The sequence below is a fragment of the Strigops habroptila genome, chromosome 20 (assembly GCF_004027225.2).
Source record: "Strigops habroptila isolate Jane chromosome 20, bStrHab1.2.pri, whole genome shotgun sequence".
In the NCBI taxonomy this organism is placed as follows: domain Eukaryota; kingdom Metazoa; phylum Chordata; class Aves; order Psittaciformes; family Psittacidae; genus Strigops; species Strigops habroptila.
In genome coordinates this window covers 5150623-5174017 of record NC_044296.2, presented here as the reverse complement: position 1 = coordinate 5174017, position 23395 = coordinate 5150623, and the positions used below count along the sequence as shown (strand labels likewise).

The window sequence follows — 23395 nt, the reverse complement described above, 5'->3', positions numbered from 1 at the left end:
CAGCTGGATCTAGAATCCAGCAAACAGCACATCACCTCCCACCCTGAGGCTGTGTCTTTGGTTACAGGAGACAGTAAAGGCAACATAAAAATGTTATGTTTTTATAAACTAACAGGACATTGAAAAATGCAATCATTTAAACAAGGATTAACTACCATTCCTAAAATAATAGTGTTTTTCACCTTTCTCTGGTGTGGCTTCCTGAGAAGATGATTCAGACCCAGACTCTGTAGCAGCATTCTCCTTATTACTCTCTGTACTACCTTCATTTGATTTTGGTGGACTCTATTGCAAAAAGAGGAGGGGGTAAACAGAAGACAGAAAGCATACACTGATTCTGCAGAACAAAGCTAGTGATCAGTCACTGAGGGAAGCCCGAGTGTTCATCAACCGTACGGCACAAGAACCACCCCACAGAAGACATGCTCTCACAGTAACAGCTATCCTACTTCCCCAGCCAAGGAACTGAATGGAGCGTGACCTGAACACAGTTCAGATCATTTTTCCTTGAACTGAAACCAAATTGCAACCCTCATTGTGAAGGTATGTTCAATAAAGCAAACCAGTTTCAGCTACAGTTCAAGCTGGCGCACACTTGACTGAACTCCCTGCTCAGCGGTTACATGGCTATGAGTGCACAGCATTCAGTGTTTCCCCTTTAGACCAGCATAGCAATAAAAACAACAGCAGGAAACAGCGAGGCACTGGAAGTTGTACCTTTGGATGGCACACCATAAACAGTTTTCTGAATCACACCTCAGTACTGAGGCAGCTGGACTTGGAAACCCATCACTGGGGGACCATGTAACTGAACTTTTCCCAATTTGGAGGGTAGAAAACATAAAACACTCCAACAATTATACTGAAGAAGCCATTTAAAGCAAACTGTGCCATAAAGTGCTTCGACTTGAGAACCACATGGACTAGTGGAAGGCACTCAAGCTCCTTACACTAGCAGAGGTCAGCAGGGAAACTCTGGAGGAACACTGCTGCTGCAGCCAGTACTCATAATGAAACCCCCACGCTGCACTCAGAAAAGGGAATTACCTACAACGGAAAACCACTGAAAGAAAACCATGCTCCAGTGATGAGTATAATTAAAGGTTCTCAAAATCCCTGAGTGAGGATCTGTAACACCGACTCCTCACAGACTTAGAGCATTCCATACACTGTGGATACTCACTAGCACTCGCTCACTCATGTTCTGTCCAAACACAAACTTGTTGCTAGATGCATCTGCACTGTTTGTAGAGTTCTCTACACTGGAGGAAAACAAAAGAACAAAAGCAAACAAACCCCCCCCCCCCCAACAAAATAGGTTTTATAAGTCAGGAAAATACCCATTTATCTTCTGATAAAATTCCTCAGTAAGTGAGTGACTGTCGCTGGCTTTAAGTACTGGTTGACACAAACATCAGCAAAAATGAATACAATTTAGTAACACAAAGAGCACATCCTGGTTTTACAGAGTGAGAATCCTCTCAGAATGATGGCAAATGGTTTTGTCACTGCAAATAACTTCCCTTTAGGTATCTAAAGGGTTCCACATTAAGCCATGCTGAACGCTAAGTGAGGGCTTGTTGTTTAATCACACAACGTACTTTTAAGCAGTATTCTACATACACAAATGTGAAGTACTACAGGTTTTTAGGTCAATTTTCTCAGAAAGGAAAAGAACTGAAACTAAGCCACTTGAAGCAAAGGCAGCAGGGATAAGTAATGCCTCTTGTTAGACTAGCTCCAATACTATGCTCACCAAGAAGTTTCACAATCAAATCTCAGCCCTTGCATCTGCCTTATAGAATAAGCATCCTCCTCCCATGTGGCATTTTTATTAACAGAGTTTAAATCCCATTTAGGAAGGACAACAGGTTTTTTTATTTTACAGACTGAAAAAACTTAAAGAATTGTTCACAGAATCATGGGATGGTTTGGGTTGAAGGGACCTTAAAGCTCCTCCAGTTCCAACCCCCTGCCACGGGCAGGGACACCTTCCACTAGAGCAGGCTGAAGCACAGATCTACTGGATTCTACTGGTAGCTCCAATTAACTCCATCACTGTTTCTTTCTATTCATTCATGAGAAAACTTCTCTCATCTTATGCTTGTTAGTTTTCTGAAGAGGCTTTGCTGAGGTTGTGGTCAAGTAAGTGGTGTCACATGCATCTCCCTTGACCATATGATGGAGGGTTCCCCCAGATCTGAAGTTTGCCACCTCATTCTCCAGAAGCCTGAGTTCCCACTGACCCAGTATAAGCCCTGCACCCAAACAGCAGAATCACAAATCATCCTGAACACAGAAGAAGTGTCCTCCAGGTTTCCCTGCAGGCTCACCTGGAACTGATGTACTGTAGGAAGTAATTTGTTGCAGAAGGTGTGTCTGTCGTAGGAAGGCCGGCGTTGGGCACGTCGGCAGCTTCATCACTTTCATCCCCCAGCTATGAACAGAACAAGGAGATATTGTCAGTCTAAACTACTGACCACAAACTTTCTAGCTCATGCTTTCCCAAGACAAAGTCTTCCATCCACAAGCACTGCCTACAATAAAGCAATATAAGCCTATGACCTGGTATAGCTCTTGTTATGCCAGGAAACCCGTGCAACCCTGTCTTCAACAGTAGGTACAAAAAACACAGCTCAATCGCTCCACGCACAGGTTTGAACCCAGGCTGCCCTGGTTTTCTTTTCTCACCTTTTATGTGAAGTCTTAGTTTCATGGGAGCAACTTAGGAACACATTTCAACTTAATTCTGACCGAAAAGGTAAGAGAAAACAATAGATTGCACAGAGCTTGTTACCTGTGAGCTTCTTATGCTAATGAACAGTATTAATTGATTTATTAAATGTCTGGAAAAACAGTTTTCCTGAAGAGCCAACCAAACTGTGTTCACAGCTGCTCATTTTGTTTAAATACATGCAGGTTTTAACCTTGCTATATAGGGTGGCTTCAAAGTACTTCAGAAACTGTGCGTAATGCTCGTGCCATCAAATGATCTGTTCCACTGCTGCTTATCCTCACTTAAATACATCAACTCTTAGTCAAGATAACAAACACATGCGTACCTTAACTCTATCTCTTAAGTTTTGCCCAAATACAAACGCTTGCTGTGCATTTAGTTCTGCCTTCTCACAGCTGTCATCATCTGAAGTGTTGTTAGATTCTTTTTTCTGACATTCTCCTGCCTAAAGAAAAGAAACGGAAAGCTTTAGCCTTGAGTTTCTTCAAACAAAAGCCACGTTATGACATTGTGAGTCACACAGTCATTTGCAATGACAACCCTGTAATAATATCTCCAGAGCTACAAGACAAATTTTGCTTTTAAAATCCTGTTGTTTAAATCATCTTCCTTAATGAATCACAGAATAGCTGAGGTTCAGGGGGATCTCTAACAATCACTTGGTCCAAACTGTGCTCAAAGCAGCATCAAAAACTCTGCCAGGCTACCTGAGATGTCCTACAGCCAAGTCTTAAAAAAAATCCAAGGATGTTCCCAAGCCTTTTCAGTTTGGGAGCCTGCTTCAATGTTCAACTGCACTAAATCATAGAATGGTTTGGGCTGGAAGCAACCCTAAAGCTCATCCAGTCCCAAAGCCCTGCCATGGGCAGGGACACCTTCCAGTAGAGCAGGTTGCTCTCAAGTGGCAGTAAGATTTTACAGCAAGACTAGACAAAGTTAGAAGGACTACAAGGAAACAATGACAGTAGAAGCAGAAATGAGCAATGTATTTTGTGAGGGAAAACAGGTAAGAAAAAGCATCCTAAGACTGCATTCAGTAAATCTTTGTTGCACTTAGTAAAGATAAAAATAGTACACTACTAGTATAAAATCTAATACTACACCTCAAGTGCACCACCATGGTATGGGTAGAGAAGGAGGCTATCACTGGTGTAACTGCACTCCCATTACTAAACAAACAGACTTTGCTCAGGGAATACTATTTTGAAGCTTGTCACCTTGAGTGTCTTTCCAATGCTCCTGCAACTCACCTTGTCTTCAGAGTCAGAACTCTTCAGCGTGGCATTACTAAGTGATTCTGATGTGGCTGCGGAATCTGGTGGGATATTCACACCATTGGTGCCACTGCTGAGAACTGGAATAAGGAATGAGAAAATTCTAGAAGTTCTCTAAATACTTAGATTGTCCTAGAAGTTTTCTCTTGCCAATTGCATGCTGTTTTCTTAAGCCCATGAAACATTGCAATGTAAAATACAGAGTTCCCATAGCATTTACAAGAGACATGAGGACCACGATTCAGCAATTCTTATCAGAATCAAAAGTCCAAATGCAGAAAACCAAGTCAGCAAGAAGTCACTTCATCTCGTGAGCCCCCTCCTCCAGCCTGTCCAGGTCATCCTGCAGGGCAGCTCTACCTTCCAAAGTGTCCACTTCCCCACTCAGTTTGGTGTCATTGGCAAACTTCATCACGGTACCTTTGATCCCACCACCCACATCACTTATGAAGACATTGAACAGCATTGGGCCCAATATTGATCCCCGGGGGACCCCACTAGTGACAGGTCCCCAGGTGAGGAAGCTGTCCACCACCACGCACTGGGTGCAGCCTGTCAGCCATTTCCCCACCCACCTCACATCTACGATGTTGCTTTTTGGAAAGGAGAAACCCAGCACAACAGAGACGGATGCTGAGTAAAACAAACTGCTGCACTAAGGAGATTTTGGGGGTTTTGTTCTCCCTCTGTGGTACCTTAGAAAGCAAAAGTGTTATTTACCCATCTGCGAGAAAGCTTTTGGCTGTGGTGCCTGTAATACTGCTGGACGTAGCACACTGCGCTGCTGCTCCTTCGGTTTCTGGCTGGGGAGACCTGCAAGTACAAAGGTTTTCCAAGAGCTATAAAGCTTTAAAGTTGAAAAATTCAGCTTCAGTTGATCTCTTCTGTAACTGCTTCCAACAGAGCGTACAATGGAAAAGCAGCCATTAAAAAAGCTTCTACCTGCTGCTTTCCCATCTCTCAGCCTTAAAATAGACTTAGTCCCAAATAGAGAAGACAACTTCCTAGCCTGAAAAAAAACACTTCAAAATATATTCTCTACCTTATCCAGGAAAGCACAGAAGGAGAGCTTATGACTAATACAGGAATAGAAGCCAAAATGTAAGAGAAGTGAAGAGTACACAAGCAATCCTGCTTATGCACTGACACATTATTCAACTACACATTCCAAGTCTCCTTCTCTCCTCCTAATGAAGAGATTTCCAGGTGTTGGTGCGGGGAGCCCAGCACTACTCTAAGGATTGAATCCAAGCACACTAAGCTCTGACACGTTTCAGAAGCACGGTCCTGAGCCAAGCCAAAGTCTGGCTGTGTCTGTACATGTTACACAGTGGATATGGGCATAAGCACTGTGGAGAATGGAAGATTTTTTTCTGGTTTCCACTTACAGCAGCAGTTTGAGGAAAGTCCTAAATAGATGAAATGCTTGAACTGGTTTCTTTGTACTGCTGCAGAACAGATTGAACTCACCTGCACTGGGGGCCTGCCCATGGATAAGGATTGGTGGCTTCAGCCGGAATCCACTGCTCTTTTCCTCTGGAAGCAAAATAACAAACCCAAAAGGCCACAGCTGTAACACACTACGTGCACTGCAAGCCACAATTCCCAATGTTTTCCCCACTCTAATAAGCTAGAAGTTTTATAAATATCCAAAGTCATAAAGGGATTTCCAAAGAACCGATTCTCTTCTTCCAAGAGAAGTCTGAACTCCCAGGAATCATCACAGCAAACGCACAAAGACAGCAACACGAGTTGTTGCAATCAAAACCCCTCCAAATTGTTTTTTGGAGGCAGATCCTTTTCACAAGAGAAATGGAGTTCTTTGTGTGAAGGAATTAATCGAGGCAACAGAGGTTATAAGTGAGAATCAAACTGAAGGAAGAACCAACGCTATAACTAAACATGACAGCTGCTAATAAGCACCCAACTGCTAATTAGCATAAATTCAGTTAAACTTAATGGGTAAGATTAATTTCTCATAATTCCATTTGCTTTTACAGTATGAAGGGAAACGAAATTCCTTTGTTTGCACTCGCTGCACTTCAAGCTTTTAGATAAAACCCCAAAATCTCAAGAAATGATATTCATAAACCCACAGCTATTACAAAATCAGTTCCTAAGAACTTACAAGGTGTAATTATAAATGTTTTCTCTCATGGGCATAATGGCTGTGCTCAGCACCTTACCATCTTACTTATTCTGCCATTTAAGTATAAGATAACAATGTGCTAAAGGGGCTGACAAGAAACCTAGGGAGGGGCTTTGGACAAGGGGGAATGGCTTTAACCTGCCAGAGGGGAGACTGAGATGAGCTCTGAGGCAGAAGCTCTTCCCTGTGAGGGTGCTGAGGCGCTGGCACAGGGTGCCCAGAGAAGCTGTGGCTGCCCCATCCCTGGCAGTGTTCAAGGCCACGTTGGACACGGGCTTGGAGCAACCTGCTCTAGTGGAAGGTGTCCCTGCCCGGGGCAGGGGTTGGAGCTGGAGGAGCTTTAAGGTCCCTTCCAAACCAAACCAGGCTGGGATTCTATACAGCAATACCAGCACAACCAACCACAGAACAGGAGGGATTAACAAAATAAGTAGTTCACAGATCACGGCTGAACATCACCATAGATTATGGTTGATTTCATTTCCACTATTAAACCCACTCCCCCCCCCCAGTATACAGAGCAGATAAGGGAAGCTGTCATTTAAGTTTTATCTTGATGTCACCAGGCAGGCACAGTTATAGCGCAGCTTCCACCACCACTCCCAAAGCACGGCAGAACTTTGCTATTTGTTCCTTTAACTACCTCCACAAGGATGAACTCAAGCAATGAAGTGAGCAAGAGAACAGCTGTGACACAAGAACCAGCACCACTTCCATCCTCCCAGACAGGGTCTTGCTTTCGAAATATGGGAGTCCTTTGGATGGTGGCAGACTGACAGCAGTTTGCTGAGCAAAAGCAGAGAAATGGGGAAGCTCACCTGGTTCCGAGTCAGAATTGCCTGTAGACGGTTCACAGAAGCTTGATGGCATAAAAACGTTGTTCTTTGTTACTGCAGCCAAGGAAAAAGAAAAAGAAAGAGAAGTAGTGTATTTCATCTGAATTCTAAACTCTGCTCCCAGGCATATCAAAGCTGTCAGCAGCCTTATCACTGCCTGCTGCGGCTTAAGCCCCCAGCAGCCACCCATGTCCTCTGACTTCTGTGGTCTGTTAACAAATTCAGTACAGCCCAAAGGAGTTGACAGGTATGTTTTAAAAAATGGTTCCTATCTGTAAGTTTTCATGTATTTGTAGTTTCAGCTTTTAATCTTAGGCTGTTAAATTGAAGAATTCAACAGAAATCTTTCAGATTTGCCGTGATCAGGACACTTCTTAACACCTTCATATAAAAAAAAGCTACCTTTTCCTTAGTTACTCTGCTGCCAGAGAAGTCTTCTAAGTCTAAGGTCATGCTTGAGTTGTTTTAGTCTTTTCCTTTCCTCCCATTCCTTTTAAAGTAGAGAGGATTCAATACATTTCCTTCCTGGCAGATGCAAGAGAGAATGACCACTGCCTGTGGTGTGTTCAGGCAGCAGCACAACTGCTGGGGAGGCCAGGGGTAAGTTCTTGCAGTTCACATACTGGGAATGGTAACGCTTGATATCTGCATTCACTCACAGGAATGTTCCCTAGAATTTATGCTTCTCTCTTCACAGGCATTTTCAGCTTTGGGCAAGAATTATTCTAGTTAAGAGATGTCAGTGCTTGGGGCACGTTTGGAGAATTCACTACTTCATTTCCATCAGCTTAGTTGAAATCATGGGTTGGAAAGGACCTTAAAGCTCATTAGTTCTAACTCCTTGCCACAGGCAGAGACATCTTCCCCTGCAACTTCCATAAAGGTTTCTTTGAATATTGCTGTCAGCATTCAATGGCCTTTGTTTGCAGAAAATCTTTCACTTTCCAAACCTCTTCAATTTTTGGTGGGGGTTATAGCTCTCTCAAGGGTAGGGAAGTTTTTCTTATATGAACCTGCATCATGTTTAAGGTTAAGGCAGACCATAATGAAAAGAGGGAAGATGGAATTAAAGGGAAGAAGCAAATAAAAAATAATCTAGAACTTCAATAGAAAAGGCAAGTGCTGCATCTTCTGTTCAGAGATGACTTTCCTTTCCCATCTCATCATGCTTAAGCTCCCTCCACAGCCTCATAAAAACCAAACGAGCTGGTAAGTCCTGTCATACTGGACTTCATGCAAGATGATCTGTTGGAGACAAAACCCCCCAATGACATATATGGGAAGGAAACCCATATGTATCATATATAGTATAGTAGCAACATTTACCTGACTGAGAAGGAGGGAACTGAGTTAAGGATGATGTTCTCTCCCGCTTTACAGGTGGACAGTAGCTCCCGTCCTCTCGATCAGATTCTGCAAGATAAAGGCAATTAGAGGAAAATGCACAAAATCCTGGAGAGTCATTTTGTGGGTTTTAATCTTACAATCAAGTCTCTTACCATCTCCATCTTCTGGACTTGACCCATCTGCTGATCTCTGAAATTAGATGAAAATGATAAAACAAAAATCACACTGAACATTTCAATCTCTTGGGATCCATCTGAATGTTTTAATCATCAGTTTGAAGGGGTTTTCTTTCCTGCCAATGAAACACACTCAAGACAAAGCATTATTTCCAGCTTACATAGAAGCATCTTGAGTTTCACCCAACTACTATTAAATAAGGTTTGAATGATTTCATTTACAAATAAGATAACCTGAAAATTTATACCCAAGCACTAACATCTCCAGAGACTATGCAACCGTTATTACAGTCACAGCTTCCAGATACTGAAAATCTCAAAGTGACAATGCTCAAATTTGGGTCAAGTTTAAAAACATCACAGAAGTTCCAAGCTCCTCCTTCAAGCAAAGGAGGAAGACCTTTCACAGTGCACTCTATAAACCAACACTAGGGTAGTTTTACAGGAAGGAGTCTGCCAGCACGTTCCACAGTACCAGAAACAAACCAAGAAGCACCACCAACTCTCACAACATTCAACAAGTCTTCAAGTATGGGTTTCACATCTTTTCTGATGATTTCTAGGTCTCTCTCCTACTTGCTCTGCCAGTTCCTCCCCAATACAATTTCCCTTATTCCTGCAACATATAACCCCACCATGGATTCCTTTCACCAAGGAAAGCGACCAGGGCACCATTAGCACCTTCATCTCATTGTGAAACCTCTTGACAGGACTGGACCCTCTCCCTAGTCCAACACTACCCCAGCCCCACTTCTACACCAGGACACGGCTGGACACCTCCCCTTCAGCCCCCACCTCACTGCAATGGGGCTGAACTGGGGACCAGCAGTAGCTGATGGACGGACTCTCTGCAGCCCCAGAGCTTGGCCTTCCCCACTGCAACCAGTGACCAGTTCAGGCACATGAACGCCAGCTTATGTGTCAGCATGAACTTCAGCGTGGAGAACAGGCAGTCACACCAGGAGCAGGCAACGCACCGTGGGGCTGCTGAGAGCTGCACAGGACTATCATCTGAAAGACATACCTTGGAGATACGAAGGGCAGAAAGTACAAGCCTTGCTACTTAGCACTGCGTGTGTTTAGACTCTAGACACTACTGTACTACCAGTATTTCACTCAATGCTAATAAAACCCCATTTACACTGCACTGTGCCCATGCAATTAGGTTGAAGGGGTCTTCTGGTTTGTTTTACATGACCAGAAGAGTACAGCTACCTCACCAGCATCCTACCTTTGAAACTTAGCACAGGGAATGAAAAGCTCTGAAACAGGGAATGACAGTTCTGGAACACCCCCCCCACACACACACATACCTATCAGCCCAATCCCATTAATACCGTATTTGATGTTCCAGGCTCTATACTGATCACTGTGCTATCCCATACATTTAAGGGAACGGAGTGAACTTGAAGGATGCTCTTGTGTACAGCCAGGAATTCCTGTATGTGTTCTCCAACAGCATTTCTGGTTCTTGAACTTCTTTCAGCCCTGGGTTAACTGCTTTTAAAGGGCTTCTGCTCTTTAGGAACAAGTCTAAGATAATGACCACATGTCACAGGTTTCCCAAAATCCTCATGAACACAATTCTCTTGGCCAGCCCTAGTAACACTGACAAGGATAGAAAACTGACCTAAATCTGTGGCTACCTTCCCCACCTGTATTTGAAAAATATTAACCCTTGAAAACTTTAACCTTCAAAAAAAAAGGGGTGGTAAATAGGAAAATGTCTGCAGCAGGCCACTGAGCAAGAGGCAGACACCTTCAGCTGTTTGTACCTTGTAAGGACGATCCATTCGCCACTGGGTTTACTTGAAAAGGCCCATTTCTGGTGGGGGGCCAGGGGGAAGCTACTGCAAGAAAAGACTGCAGGTATTGTGTGGAACAGCCTCAGCAATCAAAGAGAACATGCCGTGAGTAGGTGTCACAATCATGGAATCCCAGCCTGGTTTGGGTTGAAAGGACCTTAAAGCTCTTCCAGCTCCAACCCCTGCCACGGGCAGGGACACCTTCCACTAGAGCAGGTTGCTCCAAGCCCCTGTGTCCAACCTGGCCTTGAACACTGCCAGGGATGGGGCAGCCACAGCTTCTCTGGGCACCCTGTGCCAGCGCCTCAGCACCCTCACAGGGAAGAGCTTCTGCCTCAGAGCTCATCTCAATCTCCCCTCGGGCAGGTTAAAGCCATTCCCCTTCTCCTGTCCCTGCAGGCACTTGCAAGAAGTCCCTCTCCAGCATCCTTGTGTACACCCACTTCCTCACCCAGAGGAGCTCTTAACCTCAATACACACCCAGTTTACACCTAGTTTAAAATCGACACTTGCTGCATCTCCTGTAATGACACCCACTGGGGAGTCATAGACAAATTTCATTTCTACTAATTGGAATGGCAGCTTAGAGGGGGCAAACACTCGGGATCAAAGAACCAGACAGTGAACTGCACTACCTGGGGTTAACAGGAACAGATCCTCCTCGTGGAAGGGACTTTATTTCTTTGATCCCCTCAGCAGCACAAGTACTTGGCAGGTCACGCTCAGCCCTGCCAGTTCTTGTTGCACAGGAGCAAGCTGGGCTTCGGAAACAGGACTCAGGGTAGCACTGACTGAGGCACCAGGGTGCTCAAGAGTCACACTCACCAGCTGACTCTTTCTGACCCAGACCATGTTGGGGGGGCTTAACATCTCCCTGGGGGTCCTCACCTCAATCCAAAAAGCCTTTTTGCTCTGCAGGGGACTGGAAGCAGAAAAGACAATGCCCCTTCAATGCAAGGCTGCAGTCATTCTGCTAATCCACTTGTAAATTCCCTCTTTTCACCGGGTGGCTTCACAGAGGAATTGCTGCTGCTGAGACCCCAGTTGAAACACACACAAACCAGGTAACAGAACCCACCGGCTGAATGAGCTTCCCCTTCCCACAAAAAGCACCAATTGAAGCAAATACACTTTTCTGAACCTTAGCTAAAAACGTGAGTGTCCACAGCAAGAGAGCATTTTGCCAGGCAAGAGGGTGCTGGGGTTTAACTCCACCATCCTTCAAGGTCTAAAGGACAGCCGATGCCTTTCACCCCGCAGATTCAGACATACCAACTCAACAGGCAACTCCTGTCAGGAACTGTCCTTCGCTGCTGCTTCAGAGCACGGCTGAGGGGTTCATTACAGAATTCTCCACTGAAGTTCATTTATTACATTCACACAAGACACAAACCTTTGAGCCACACGAGGGTCAATTACCTGAAAAGCCACACAAATATTCTCTTTTGTACATTAAAAAGTTGCCCATCTATTTCAAGGGGAGGGGTGACAGGAGAGCAAGTTCACCTCGTGGGCTTTGGTATCTGCTGAATTTCTGCCCCAGACTCTTTACATTTCTTTAGATCATTTAATGCTGCAGGTCCCCACTTGTAGAACAAAGATAAACATTACCATGTTCTGCACATGTCTAAAGAATAAAGTTAAAGGCTTTGAGCCTGAACAGCTGTATCAGGACTAAATTATAGCCCATGGATTATATGCAAGCCCAGGATGTTCTCCCAGCTGCAATGTGTGGACCAAGCCTCCTGATGTCTTATGGTGAAGTATCTGGAGAACCAAGAAGACGTCACTCACAAGCACAGAGACTTGGCTTGCTCTCAGAAAGCATTCAGTAGGATGAAGAGAAACTAAAAACGTTCATCACTGCTCAGGTCCATGGAAAACAGCGTACACAGCAACCTCAAACAGCAGCTTTTAAACCTTAGGAGTCCAAAGTGCTTCAGCTATGGACTTGGCCTGTCCTCCAACAGAAGCAACCAGTAAAAGAGCAATCCATGTCATTTATCAGCAGGTTCCATTCGGTGGAGTTACTCCTGTTTTAAATCTTGCAAGAAATTATCACCACTAAGGCTCAGAAAAAGTCAAAATATATTTGACAGGGACAAGAGGTCAGGTAAAGCTGGGGATGCTGGATTTCTGGATTTGCAAAATGAAAGCTGTTACCAACAGACCCAAACACTGACTTAAAACCCTGCAGAATAAAAAGAGTTAAAGAAACATTTTGCTTGTCATCAAAAGTTAAACCAAGCCTAGCGCTCTGCTGTTCTTACCTCTTCGACTCAGAACAGCACAGAAAGGCTACCTGGAACTGGGCACAGCCCTTGGAGCATATTTATGTTATTCATACATAAAGTCAGAGCAGAAACTTCAGTCCTGCACTTGACATTCTGTACCCATTCCTCCTGGGCCCTTTCTATGCTAAGCCTCACTTTCAAAGTTAACAGCATTCCAAACATCACTCAAGCTGTTTTCTTCCCCTTCAAGGGGATACATCCATAAGAAAAGCACCAGATTTAAGTCACAAGTTACCTACACAACACCAACCACAAAAGCAGCGCTGAAGAGCTGGTTTTCCTCATGGCTTACATTGAACATGTGCCCTGGTTCTTGTCTTCTCTGCTCCCCCAAACCTTCCCCACATACCTCACCCCACAAAGCCTGGAGCAAGTCCAGTGAAGGGCTATTACAGCAATTAAGGGTGTGGAGCATCTCCTATGAGGAGAGGCTGAGGGAACTGGGCTGTTCAGCACAGAGAAGAGAAGGCTTCAGGAGGGAACTGGTCAATGTGTTTTGAGTTAACTGAAGAGAGGGTGTCAAGAGGACAGGGACTGACTCTTCTCAGTGGTGCCAGTGATAGGACAAGAGGCAACAGGCACAAACTAAACCACAGAAGTTCCACCTGAACACGAGGAAGAACTTTACTTGTGAGGTGACCGAGCACTGGAATAGGTTGCCCAGAGAGGTCACGGAATCTCCTCCCCTGTGGCAGCGGGTTGGAACTGGATGGACTTTAAGGTCCCTTCCAACCCAAACCAGTCTATGATTCTATTAGCATCAGCACTACTTTTGTTCCAAAGTACATGTAAACAGTGACCATAAAAAAAACCGTAACTGGAATGTCTTGTAAGTATGTAATTTTATTAGCTAATATTCGAAGAGCAGCACATTTAAATACTTTCCAAGCTGATGGAAGATTTCAAGCTCCTGCTGAGAAATATGCCTATGAAACCCATGAGAAAGCTTGAGCCTGGTACTTGTTCCAAAGCAAAGCCACCACCTGCAGAATGAGGCAATATTTCCTAGTCACACATTGGAGAAGACAACAGAAAGTGACTCACGTACAGGAATACACTTCTCTTGGTTCCACCAGCTTCAGCTGAAACAAGGGTAACCTTGATTCTCCCACCCCAAATGTTAACAGCTTTCACTATTAACCAGGCAGAATTAAATACTGTGATACGTTGAGATTCTTATCAAGAGTCTTATCAATTCCTTTGCCTAAAAACCTTTTTACAATGTAAGTAACTGGAAGGCTTATTCTTTGGAAACAAAAAGTAAGAAAAACTGCACCCTAACATCATAACACTTTGTGTGCCACTTTCAAAGTAAAAATGAATGCAAACTATCTTGCACTCATCCACACAACCATCGCTTTCCATGCCATCTATTTCAACTGCATAGCAATTTCTGCTCAAGGGAGGGTTCTGCTCCTTCCTTCAACTCTCTCCTGAGCTCTGCTCCCGAGTAGAGGCTCTTCTACTCCTCGTGAGCTCCACTCTTTCTGCAGCTACAGGATGACCTGTACCAGCCTCTTGGTTCAACACACACTCACCTACAGAAACACCTCCCAGCAGACTACGGCGCAGCTCCAACGTACCTCAACAGCAGACCCAAAGGTGGGGGACAGGAACCCATGGCAGGGGGAGAGGGGCAGGGGAGGGAATGGGATGACCATTGTCCAAGGTAATTAGAAACTTCACAGCTTACTAACCAAAGATATGAGTACATTAAATATACTGAGGTGAAAAGCAATAATTTAGATCATGGTTTTCTTTGCTTTGTCTTAATTCTGTTATCAGAAGAAGTTTTATGGCTTTCCCATGCAACTGCAACTCACAGCACTCCTTCACCACCTAGTCCTTCAAGATACAGCTTTGAAGATACTTTTTCCCCAACATTTGGTCCATCTGTCTGAAGAGCTACCCATGTCATGCCACCATCATACATCTTCCCACTTTTAGGCCTCCTTTACCTCTTCACCTTAAGACCATTTAAACTGTCAATGATTTATTATCCAGCTTCAGCTCCAAAACAAGACAAACGGCTGCTCACCATGGAAAATGTTAGGGCTACAGAACAAATCAAAGAGAAATCCATATCAACATCTCCTTACCTTCTGTGCTTTATCCTTCTGAAATACAAAGACAGGTGGAGCAATGGCAGGTTTTTCTGTAAAAAGAGAAATCAATGGGTTTTTTTCCAACCACACTCATTACTGACCAATATGAAAACGTTCCATTCTAGGATGTTTTTACCAGCAATGAATCCCCAAATCAGTTACATCTCGGTTACCCAGATTGTTTCCACTGGTTCCTGGTAACATATAATTAAAGGACTTGTTCTTCAAACACTCCTTTTTCCTTTTGGAGATCAATACAAGTGATACCCAAAAGCTCTTTGTCTTTTGCCTCCAGATCTCTATTTCAGACCAGTACTTTTACCACACTGGGGTACATCGGGAGGAAAAGCCCTTTGCAGCAGTAGTTTCTGAACACATGTGAACTTTACAGACAAAGGTTTTCTCCTTCCCCACCATAAAGCATAATGCAAAGGGAGTTTTGCTGTACACACCCACATACCCCTTTCTTAAAGGTCACCTAAATCTGACAGTATCACTACATCATCCATAAATCAGCTGGGCTGGGGCAGCCTGGAGAAGAGAAGGCTCCTGAAGGGGAGACCTCAGAGCAGCTCCAGCGCCTAAAGGGGCTACAGGAAACCTGGAGAGGGGCTTTGGACAAGGGCCTGGAGGGACAGGCCAAGGGGAATGGCTTTAACCTGCCAGAGGGGAGATTGAGATGAGCTCTGAGGCAGAAGCTCTTCCCTGTGAGGGTGCTGAGGCGCTGGCACAGACTTTTCCCAGAGAAGCTGTGGCTGCCCCATCCCTGGCAGTGTTCAAGGCCAGGTTGGACACAGGGGCTTGGAGCAACCTGCTCTAGTGGAAGGTGTCCCTGCCCGTGGCAGGGGTTGGAGCTGGAGGAGCTTTAAGGTCCCTTCCAACCCAGACCAGTCCGGGATTCTGTGATAAGAAGGGGTCACTAGATCATCTAATCTAACCACCTTCATTAAACACTGCGTATTTTTCTGACCCTTATTGTTTTGGGGAAAGATTTTCAAAGGCATCAATTATTGAAGACATTAAAAGCAAATTATTATTGTCCTAAATCATCCATTCCCTCCCTTTGTAGAAAAACTCTAGTGCCAAATTTCCCACTCAGATGTCTGGTTTCAGCTCTCGGTTCTCATTCCTCGTTACATTTTTAGAACCCATTTAGGTACCAGCTACATAACTCTATTTAATGGTTTTCCTACAAAAGCACTTACACAAACCCTGTTTTCCTATGAACTGAAGAACCACCACAACAGGGTTTTCTTGTAGGACAGAAATTCATGTTAGGTAGTTGTGGGGTTTCTCCCACCATGGCAAGAATGGCAGTTATTAAGTGCTACTCTAAATTAAGCATGACACTGTCACTTGTACTACCCAGCAGCAGAGATGGGCAGCCCTGTTCTCACCAGTAAGTGCGATTCCATTCCACAAAGGTGTCTGAGGAATGACCTACAGTGAGATAGACCTGTCAGGTGCACAGAATGTTATCAAGTTAAAGGGAAAGTAAGGCAGGATAAAAACCAAACCAAAACCAACAAACCCCAGCTTTCAAACTTCAAGTACAGTCCATGTAAAGGAACATGAGACTGTCTTCACCTAAGAGATGAACAGACACTGCAAATAGTTCTTAAACTGTGGCACAGACTTGGGTTTTCTCCAGACAAGTGGACAGAAACAAGATCAAACGAGGAGCTGGACATGCAGAAAGGATGTCAGTCCAGGAAAGGCGTTCTGAGAAAGCCCAAGCAGGGCAGAAGGAAAGCAGAACTTCCATGGTTACTGTCTTTGAGACAGCAAGTCCCCAGACTGAAGATCTGGAACGTGTACAAACCACTTAGTTTCTTCTGAAAGGTGGTAGGCTGTCAAAGGCTGTCAAACCAGTCTGAAAAATGACTGAACCTACAGAATTCCCTCCTGGAGTTTATTCAGAAGTTTCAGACATTTCAACTTGAATGAATAATTGCAAAACCCTCAAGAGCTGCCTTTCACAGCCTCAATTCCTTTAACATATTTCACTGTTGAGTCATTAACTATCAATATATACCCTATGTACTATTAAACCTACCCACTTGCTTCCCAAGCCTTGGAAGCTAAAGCACATGAACAGAAAATACTAGTTCAATGTCTCAGGCAGAGGCTTCAAGCCGTATATACTCTTCAATGTGTGATTTTGAACTCTGATACACAACCATGTGTGAAAAAGACAACACTTGGGCAACACAGTTTCTACCTGCCGAAGGAACACATCCTCTGGAAGTCAAGATCTCGGGATCTCACTATTGCTCTTGCTGGCTGTGAGACCAACTGACACGATGGCATCCAGCAGGAACCACAATGTCATGTCCATGTGGACCATGTTTCCTGCAGCTAGACAAAACATAGCCTTGCTTCACCTCTCCACCCGCTCTCACAAGGCAACCAGAGCAGTTGGTGGCACCTCCAGCAGCCACAATAGTTATGTTTGCAATACAAAGGTCTAAACCTTGACTGCAGCATGAAACGACCTATTACTGAAAAATCCAACAGGGATTTGAAGTGTAGAGACACAACAAACACGTCCCTTTTGAATCCCTGTATGAAAGCCACATAGCAAAGACAAAAGACAAGGTAAAACTACAGAAAATGGGGGAAAGAAACCCCCCCTGAACCTGATATACTGCAGCAGTGTATTTCTCTGGTACCAGGCTCACAGAGTAAATCCCATGGCAAAAGCAGTGACAAAGGCCAAGAAAACATTCTTCTCCTCTACCGCTGAGACCACCGTGTCTCTAAACAAGAAGACAGGATAATTCAGGTTGGAAGGGACCACAGGAGGTCTCTAGTTCAACCTCCTGCTCCAAAATAAGGTCAGCAATCAAGTCAGACCAGGTTAATCAGGTTCTCCAGTCTGGCCTTAACTTGCTCTCAGGGTAATCTCTTCTACTGCTTGACTGTCCTTATGGTGAAGACAAGGACAAAACACCACCCCTACCTCTTCCCTGTATCCAGTCTGAACACCTCATTCCACCTCTCACCTCTTGTCTTTTATGCTTCCAGCATACACCACTGTGATGAGCCTGGCTCCATCTTCTTAATAACCTCCTCAGAGACCCTGGAAAGCTCCAAAGGCGCCTCTGAAGCTTTCTGTAGGCTGAAGCAGCCCAGTTCCTTCAGGCTTTCATCACAGGTCACACAAGCCCCATCACCAGCCACCTTGCTGACTCTAAGCTTGAAGTTTCAGAAGGCACCCAGGCCCCATTTCCTGAGAACAAGTCTGAAATCCTTACCTAACCCTCTGTAGCCAGATTATAATGAGGTGAATTTATTTTTAAAGCTAAACCCTACACTGTTTCAACCGTTTTCTTTTTAAATCTACTCCAAATGACACGTAAAAGTGCAATAGTGTCTGACTACACGGAAACCTGTATGAAAGGCAGGAAAAAACCCCACTGAGGAGCTTCCAGGCTTGGATTTAGAGACAACCTTCAACACTAAAAGCATTCGAGTGGAGAACAACAGCTCTGACTTTACCTCATTGTAATACATCACCTGAGAGAACAAGATCATACCTGTGAACAATGACAGGGTGTTAAAAAGGAGAACAGCAATTAGGTTGTTAACACCCCAAAACTACGGAGTGGTAATTTCCTGCCTGGGAAAAGCTTATCTGAGGGTCAAGAAAAGAATGAAGTTCAACGTTAAGTTTAATGATGCTTATTTGAACAGCTCAGGCCACAAAATTGGGTTGGTTTTTCCACCTTACTGCTATTTAAGTTATAAACAGCAGCATAATCATGCTAACAACGCTGCATTAAATCAGCAAGCTCCTTCCAGACAGTACTTCCCCAGCTGGCGTGGGCAGGTAGGATGCCTTTCACATATTTAAGATGAAATAAGAATTCCACACCACCATATTTAAAGCATAAATCCTTTTTTGTTTGCACAGCACGTGTCAGTTCATTTCCCTTGTGGCACTAACAGAAGTAAGTTACCTTCTTCATTAGGTAATTTTACTATTTCAGCTCTAGTATTTCACATAAAGTAAATGTTACAAGTCAGAAATGGGAAAAAGTAGCTTCTTTTCCCCCATGACAGGAAGAAAACCATAAGGCAGCCCAAGTACTTTGCAGCGTAGATACGATATTTATAAAGAACTCCAAAAAAGTGTTAACCAAACTAATTTAAGTATTTGGACAGTTCTATCTAGTAAATGGAATAGCACTTTATGGCATTTAGGTGTGAATGATTAGGGCATCCCAATCATAAAACCACAAAAGGCAAACCAAATCACTCAGCCTGACTTTGTGTGCGCTGGCTTATGTGAAGTGAATCACCATGGGGAAAAGGGTCTTGTTTACAGGGGCTACAGCATCAGGGGCAGTGCTGCACGTCAGCTTTCCCCTCCTGAACAACAGCCCTTCCCCTCTCTGAAGAGGGGTCAGCAGCACACGTCTGGCAAAAGGTACTGAGAGAAACTGCTTCAATTCTCATGGCTTTGACACATTTAAGGCAGCTCCACACACTGAACTTGTTCCAACCATGAACTATTATGGCTTTGCCATTTCCTAAAGCAAAATAAACTGTTTGCTGGCTAAGGAGAGGGCTTGCCAGCACCTCCTGAAAGCTAAATGTGAAGAAAGCATCAAGTTTTAGCGCTGAGAAAAACTTGCATCTTTTCAACATCTGAAAGGTGACACTAACTCATTCTCACACAAGGAGATTCTACCATCTAAAGCAGCTCCAGCAGCACGTTCTATACCAACAAGTTGTGTATTAGCAGCCAGTGAATGAACAAAGCATGCGGGTTTATGTGATGGAAGCTGTCTGGTTCTCCATGGCACTCCACACGTGAAGTGGCAGTTTTAAGACATGATGAGCAGGAATACCAAAGAACATCACACCAAAAACTTCAGAGACAGTTTCTGATACCATTCAGTAACTACTTTATAAAATACTAACAATAACTGTGCCTACCATTAAAAAAACTCTGGATTTCAATAATCAAACTTCTCACAATGCCTTTATCACCAAGTCACTAAGTCGTTGTGATAAAGTCAAACTTCACACAGCTGGGGAGAAGTCACTCTCTCCTCCTCACTAGCTCCACACTTATCAGCCCATCGCCTCTCATGATGAGGAGCAGGAAACTTCACAGTACAAACTTCTTTGGAAAGTGGTATTTGGACCACCTTCTCCTTCACCCCCCTTCTCTGGGACCCCCTTACTCCAACAACCTTCTTCTGCCAAGATCCAGTTTGCCATCAAACTACTACAAAGAGGTACACGTACGGTTTCAGCAACTCACTGGAGGAAAAGACAGACAAGTGAATGGGAAAAAAGATCAAGGCATGATCATCATGAAGCAAATGAAGCAGTTACGAGAATATCAGAGGGAATGCTGGTAGCCTTGAAGAAATGCATCACAAAAAAGATCATCTATTAAAATAGCTGAAGGCTTAAAGCATATTAGAGAATGGTTACTTGGAGGCAGTACTGACGTACTGACAAATATCTCAGACATTTAAGGCAGACAATAGACTGAGATATCAGAATCTAAAAGGTAAAGCTAACATACCGTTGGAAAAGGAAAAAATGATGAATGAATTGAAACAAAAGGGTGCCATGGTAAAAATGACAGGTTCAAAGAGCTCTGCGTTAGGAAGATGAAAGGACACAGGCAGAACAAACCCAGTTCCCAAGGCCAGAAGGTTTGTTGCAGTAATCAAACAGGTAAGAGCCTAAGCAAGCCTCACTTGCATGAGCAGACAAGAAAAGCCAATGTTGAAATATGCTCAGCAAAACCAACCTGCAAGAATTACTGAAACCTCTTTCTAGGTACTTGTGCCAAAGGATAACGAACTTCACACCTCACAAAACAGTATGATTGAGGCAGCACTGCTGTATAAAGCAATCAAGATTAACGAATACGAAGAGCTTTGTTTTAATCACGCTTGGTTTGTGAACATGCCCATTTAGCTATCAAATACTTCAAACAAAAGATCAATATGAAGTAGAAGATCAAGGAATTACCAGAACCAGAACAGTCACTTCATAGATTTGAATGAAAATACCTGGACACAAGGAAATAAAACATTCACCTCAGTACTGGAAAAATAGGGTGATGTGTTTAAGAATGAGGAGAAAACAATCGAAGTCACCTGAGAACATCACTGGTATGTCAGAGACTCACCTCACAGAGGTGAGAGAAAAACTATGGAGTCCACTGACTTTTAGGGGAATGATGCCGATTCCAGGAGTATTTGCACCGGTACACAAAGAACAGACACCTCCAAAACTGAACTGGAGGAAAGAAACTCAAAACAAGACAACGCAGCCAATACTACCAGGGTGAGCAGAAGAGGCACTAGTTCAGAAGCAAGCCGATCTTGCTCGATCTTACGGAAGATTGTATCACCTTCTTACTGGAAGAAGAAAGAGAACAGCAAAGGATGAAGATGACAACTGGAAGGAGATGTGAGTACGAACTAAAGAGATTAGCACATGAGGGAAGTCACTGGGGTCAGAAAAGGATCTGAAGAGGAAAAAAAAGAAAGAGAAAAAGGAAGATTAGATGAAAGAGTAAAGTTCCCCCCCCAGTCTACACAATTCTGCAGCAGTAGAGACAGGGGTAGAAACACACAACAAGTCAGCAGCAAAAGATGCAACAAACATTGGTAACTTGGAATTCACTGTTGAGCTTAACGTTTCCCACTAGAACCAGGAGGTTAAGCAAGAGGCTTGCACAACTTAAGCCAGCCATTCCCAAACTTCTGATTCTGAAAGAACACACTAAACCCTGAAAATTTATCGTAAGGTCATTATAACAACGGTATGGAAATACTGCCCTTAAGGTTCTCACAAACAGTCATTATCCATTTGACTATTTACTACCATTCCTGAGACCACTTATCATGCCTCTTTGGGCACTGTCAGCTCATCTTGAGTTTGGGAGCCAACAGCCCAAGACACGCTGCAGCACAGGATTTGTGAAGTAACTTCAGTGTAATTATGTGCCAGCTGCTTGTAGGCTTCATCTTCAAACGCTACACCTACAACAGATACTCACTTCCTGTTGTTTAATGTTAATATTGGAACTGTAATTGCCACTGGTACAGAGCTCAAATGCATGGAGCAGAACAGGCCTCACACACTTTCATTTGTCTCCTTCCAGCATTTCCTCTCCTCTTTCACTAGCTGAGAGAAGCAATGAGAAACAGACAGCTGGGGCAAACTTGGTTTTGCACAGACTCTGAAGGAAGTTTGTCATTCCCAAAGGCAAACTGTTGATGCCTGCTGTCACCTAAACATTCTATACGCCTAGGAGAAGAATACCCAAATCTTACAGTGGTGCAGCCCATGTTTTCCTAACCCTCTCCAGAGAGAGATTAAGCCATTATTTCTTTACTTCACAGGTTTTCGGCTTAAATATATACGTATAAAAATATAACTCACTTAGTTTTACATAACCGCCTCTATTATCCCCTTAGCTAGAGAGAGGATTAACACGAGTGGAAGTTAAGGAAAGATTTAAACAGGCCTAAAACCGCGGACAATGACCCCAAAACGCAAGCGGACGAACCGGGACACAAAGCGGCTCAGCAGTGCCCCAGGCGCCGCGCTCGCTGCCCCGCTCCGCAGCGGCCCGTCCCGCTTCGCAGCGCCCGGGGCACGGGACACGCTCGGTGCGCGCAGGGACCGCGGCGGCACGGACCCGCCGCCAGCCGCCGCCCCCGGGAACCGCCCCCCCGGCGGGAGGGCCCCGCAGCGCGGCCCCGGGCCGCCACCACCCGCGACCCCCGCGGCGGCGCGGGCACCCGCCCCGCGGCGCGGGCCGGCGGGGAGCGCGGCGGCCCGGCCGGCAACTCCCTTTGTCCGGCCGCTCGCCCCGGAGGGGCCGGGGCACGAAGAGGCCCGCACGGAGGGAACGCTCCCGAGGGCGCGCGCACGCCCGGGCGCGCCGCGGAGAGCGGGTCGCGGGGCCGGGCTGCGGCCGGGAGCGGCGGCGGAGCCGGGCCGGAGCAGCCCCGCGGCCTCCCCGCTGCGCAGCGCCAGCACCCGCCTACCTTCGTTCGCCAGGTCCGCCATTTTACTTCCTCAATCCCGCCCACAATGCACCGCGCGGCCGGACGCTTCCACTCACCGCGGGCCGGGCCGCGCCGCGCACGCGTCACGGTGCGGCCGCTCCGCGGTAGCGCCGCGCAGGCGCGGGGGGACCGGCCCCCGTGCGTGTGCCCGGTGCGTGGCCCCGGTGCGGGTCCCGCCGAGCCCCTGGCCCACTTCGTGCCCGGCGTGTCCGTGCGCTCCGCGGCGGCGGGACCCAGATGTTCGCCCGATGAGCGAAGCGGGTGTTTGATTCCACCAGTGCCCCAGAGCGGCAGCTGGGGGGGCTGTGGGGCGCGGCGATGTGCCGTCCAGCCGAGCCCTCCGTGGCACTGCGAGCCTCGGCCTTCCCTGGGCTTTCCTCCAGGGGGAAGAGTCAAGCATCAGAGGGACGTGGAGCTGCTGGAGCGAGGCCAGAGGAGGCCCCGGAGCTGCTGCGAGGGCTGGAGCAGCTCTGCTCTGGAGCCAGGCTGAGAGAGCTGGGCTGGGGCAGCCTGGAGAAGAGAAGGCTCCTGAAGGGGAGACCTTAGAGCAGCTCCAGTGCCTAAAGGGGCTCCAGGAAACCTGGAGAGGGGCTTTGGACAAGGGCCTGGAGGGACAGG

The 23395-nt window shown here is 45.5% G+C and overlaps 1 protein-coding gene across 8 annotated transcripts in view; it reads right to left on the bottom strand.

Moving 5' to 3' along the window:
• The window catches only part of RANBP3 (RAN binding protein 3), a 30362-nt gene extending 7523 nt beyond the window's left edge, over nt 1-22839 (bottom strand). The window contains exons 1-12 of one of the 8 annotated variants that reach the window (XM_030509297.1): nt 22757-22839; nt 14718-14773; nt 8496-8532; nt 8323-8409; nt 6979-7050; nt 5482-5547; nt 4732-4824; nt 3988-4091; nt 3063-3182; nt 2334-2437; nt 1184-1262; nt 183-285 (exon numbers count right to left, since the gene is read on the bottom strand). In XM_030509297.1, coding sequence (XP_030365157.1) covers nt 183-285; nt 1184-1262; nt 2334-2437; nt 3063-3182; nt 3988-4091; nt 4732-4824; nt 5482-5547; nt 6979-7050; nt 8323-8409; nt 8496-8532; nt 14718-14773; nt 22757-22778 — 943 coding nt within the window. In that variant the 5' untranslated portion in view covers nt 22779-22839. Of the gene's footprint in view, nt 1-182; nt 286-1183; nt 1263-2333; nt 2438-3062; nt 3183-3987; nt 4092-4731; nt 4825-5481; nt 5548-6978; nt 7051-7398; nt 7487-7521; nt 7619-8146; nt 8242-8322; nt 8411-8495; nt 8533-14717; nt 14774-22272; nt 22292-22756 lie in introns of those variants that run through there. The other 7 variants (XM_030509295.1, XM_030509293.1, XM_030509298.1 and 4 more) reach the window with 7 other exon arrangements.
• Nucleotides 22840-23395: the final 556 nt, after the last annotated feature.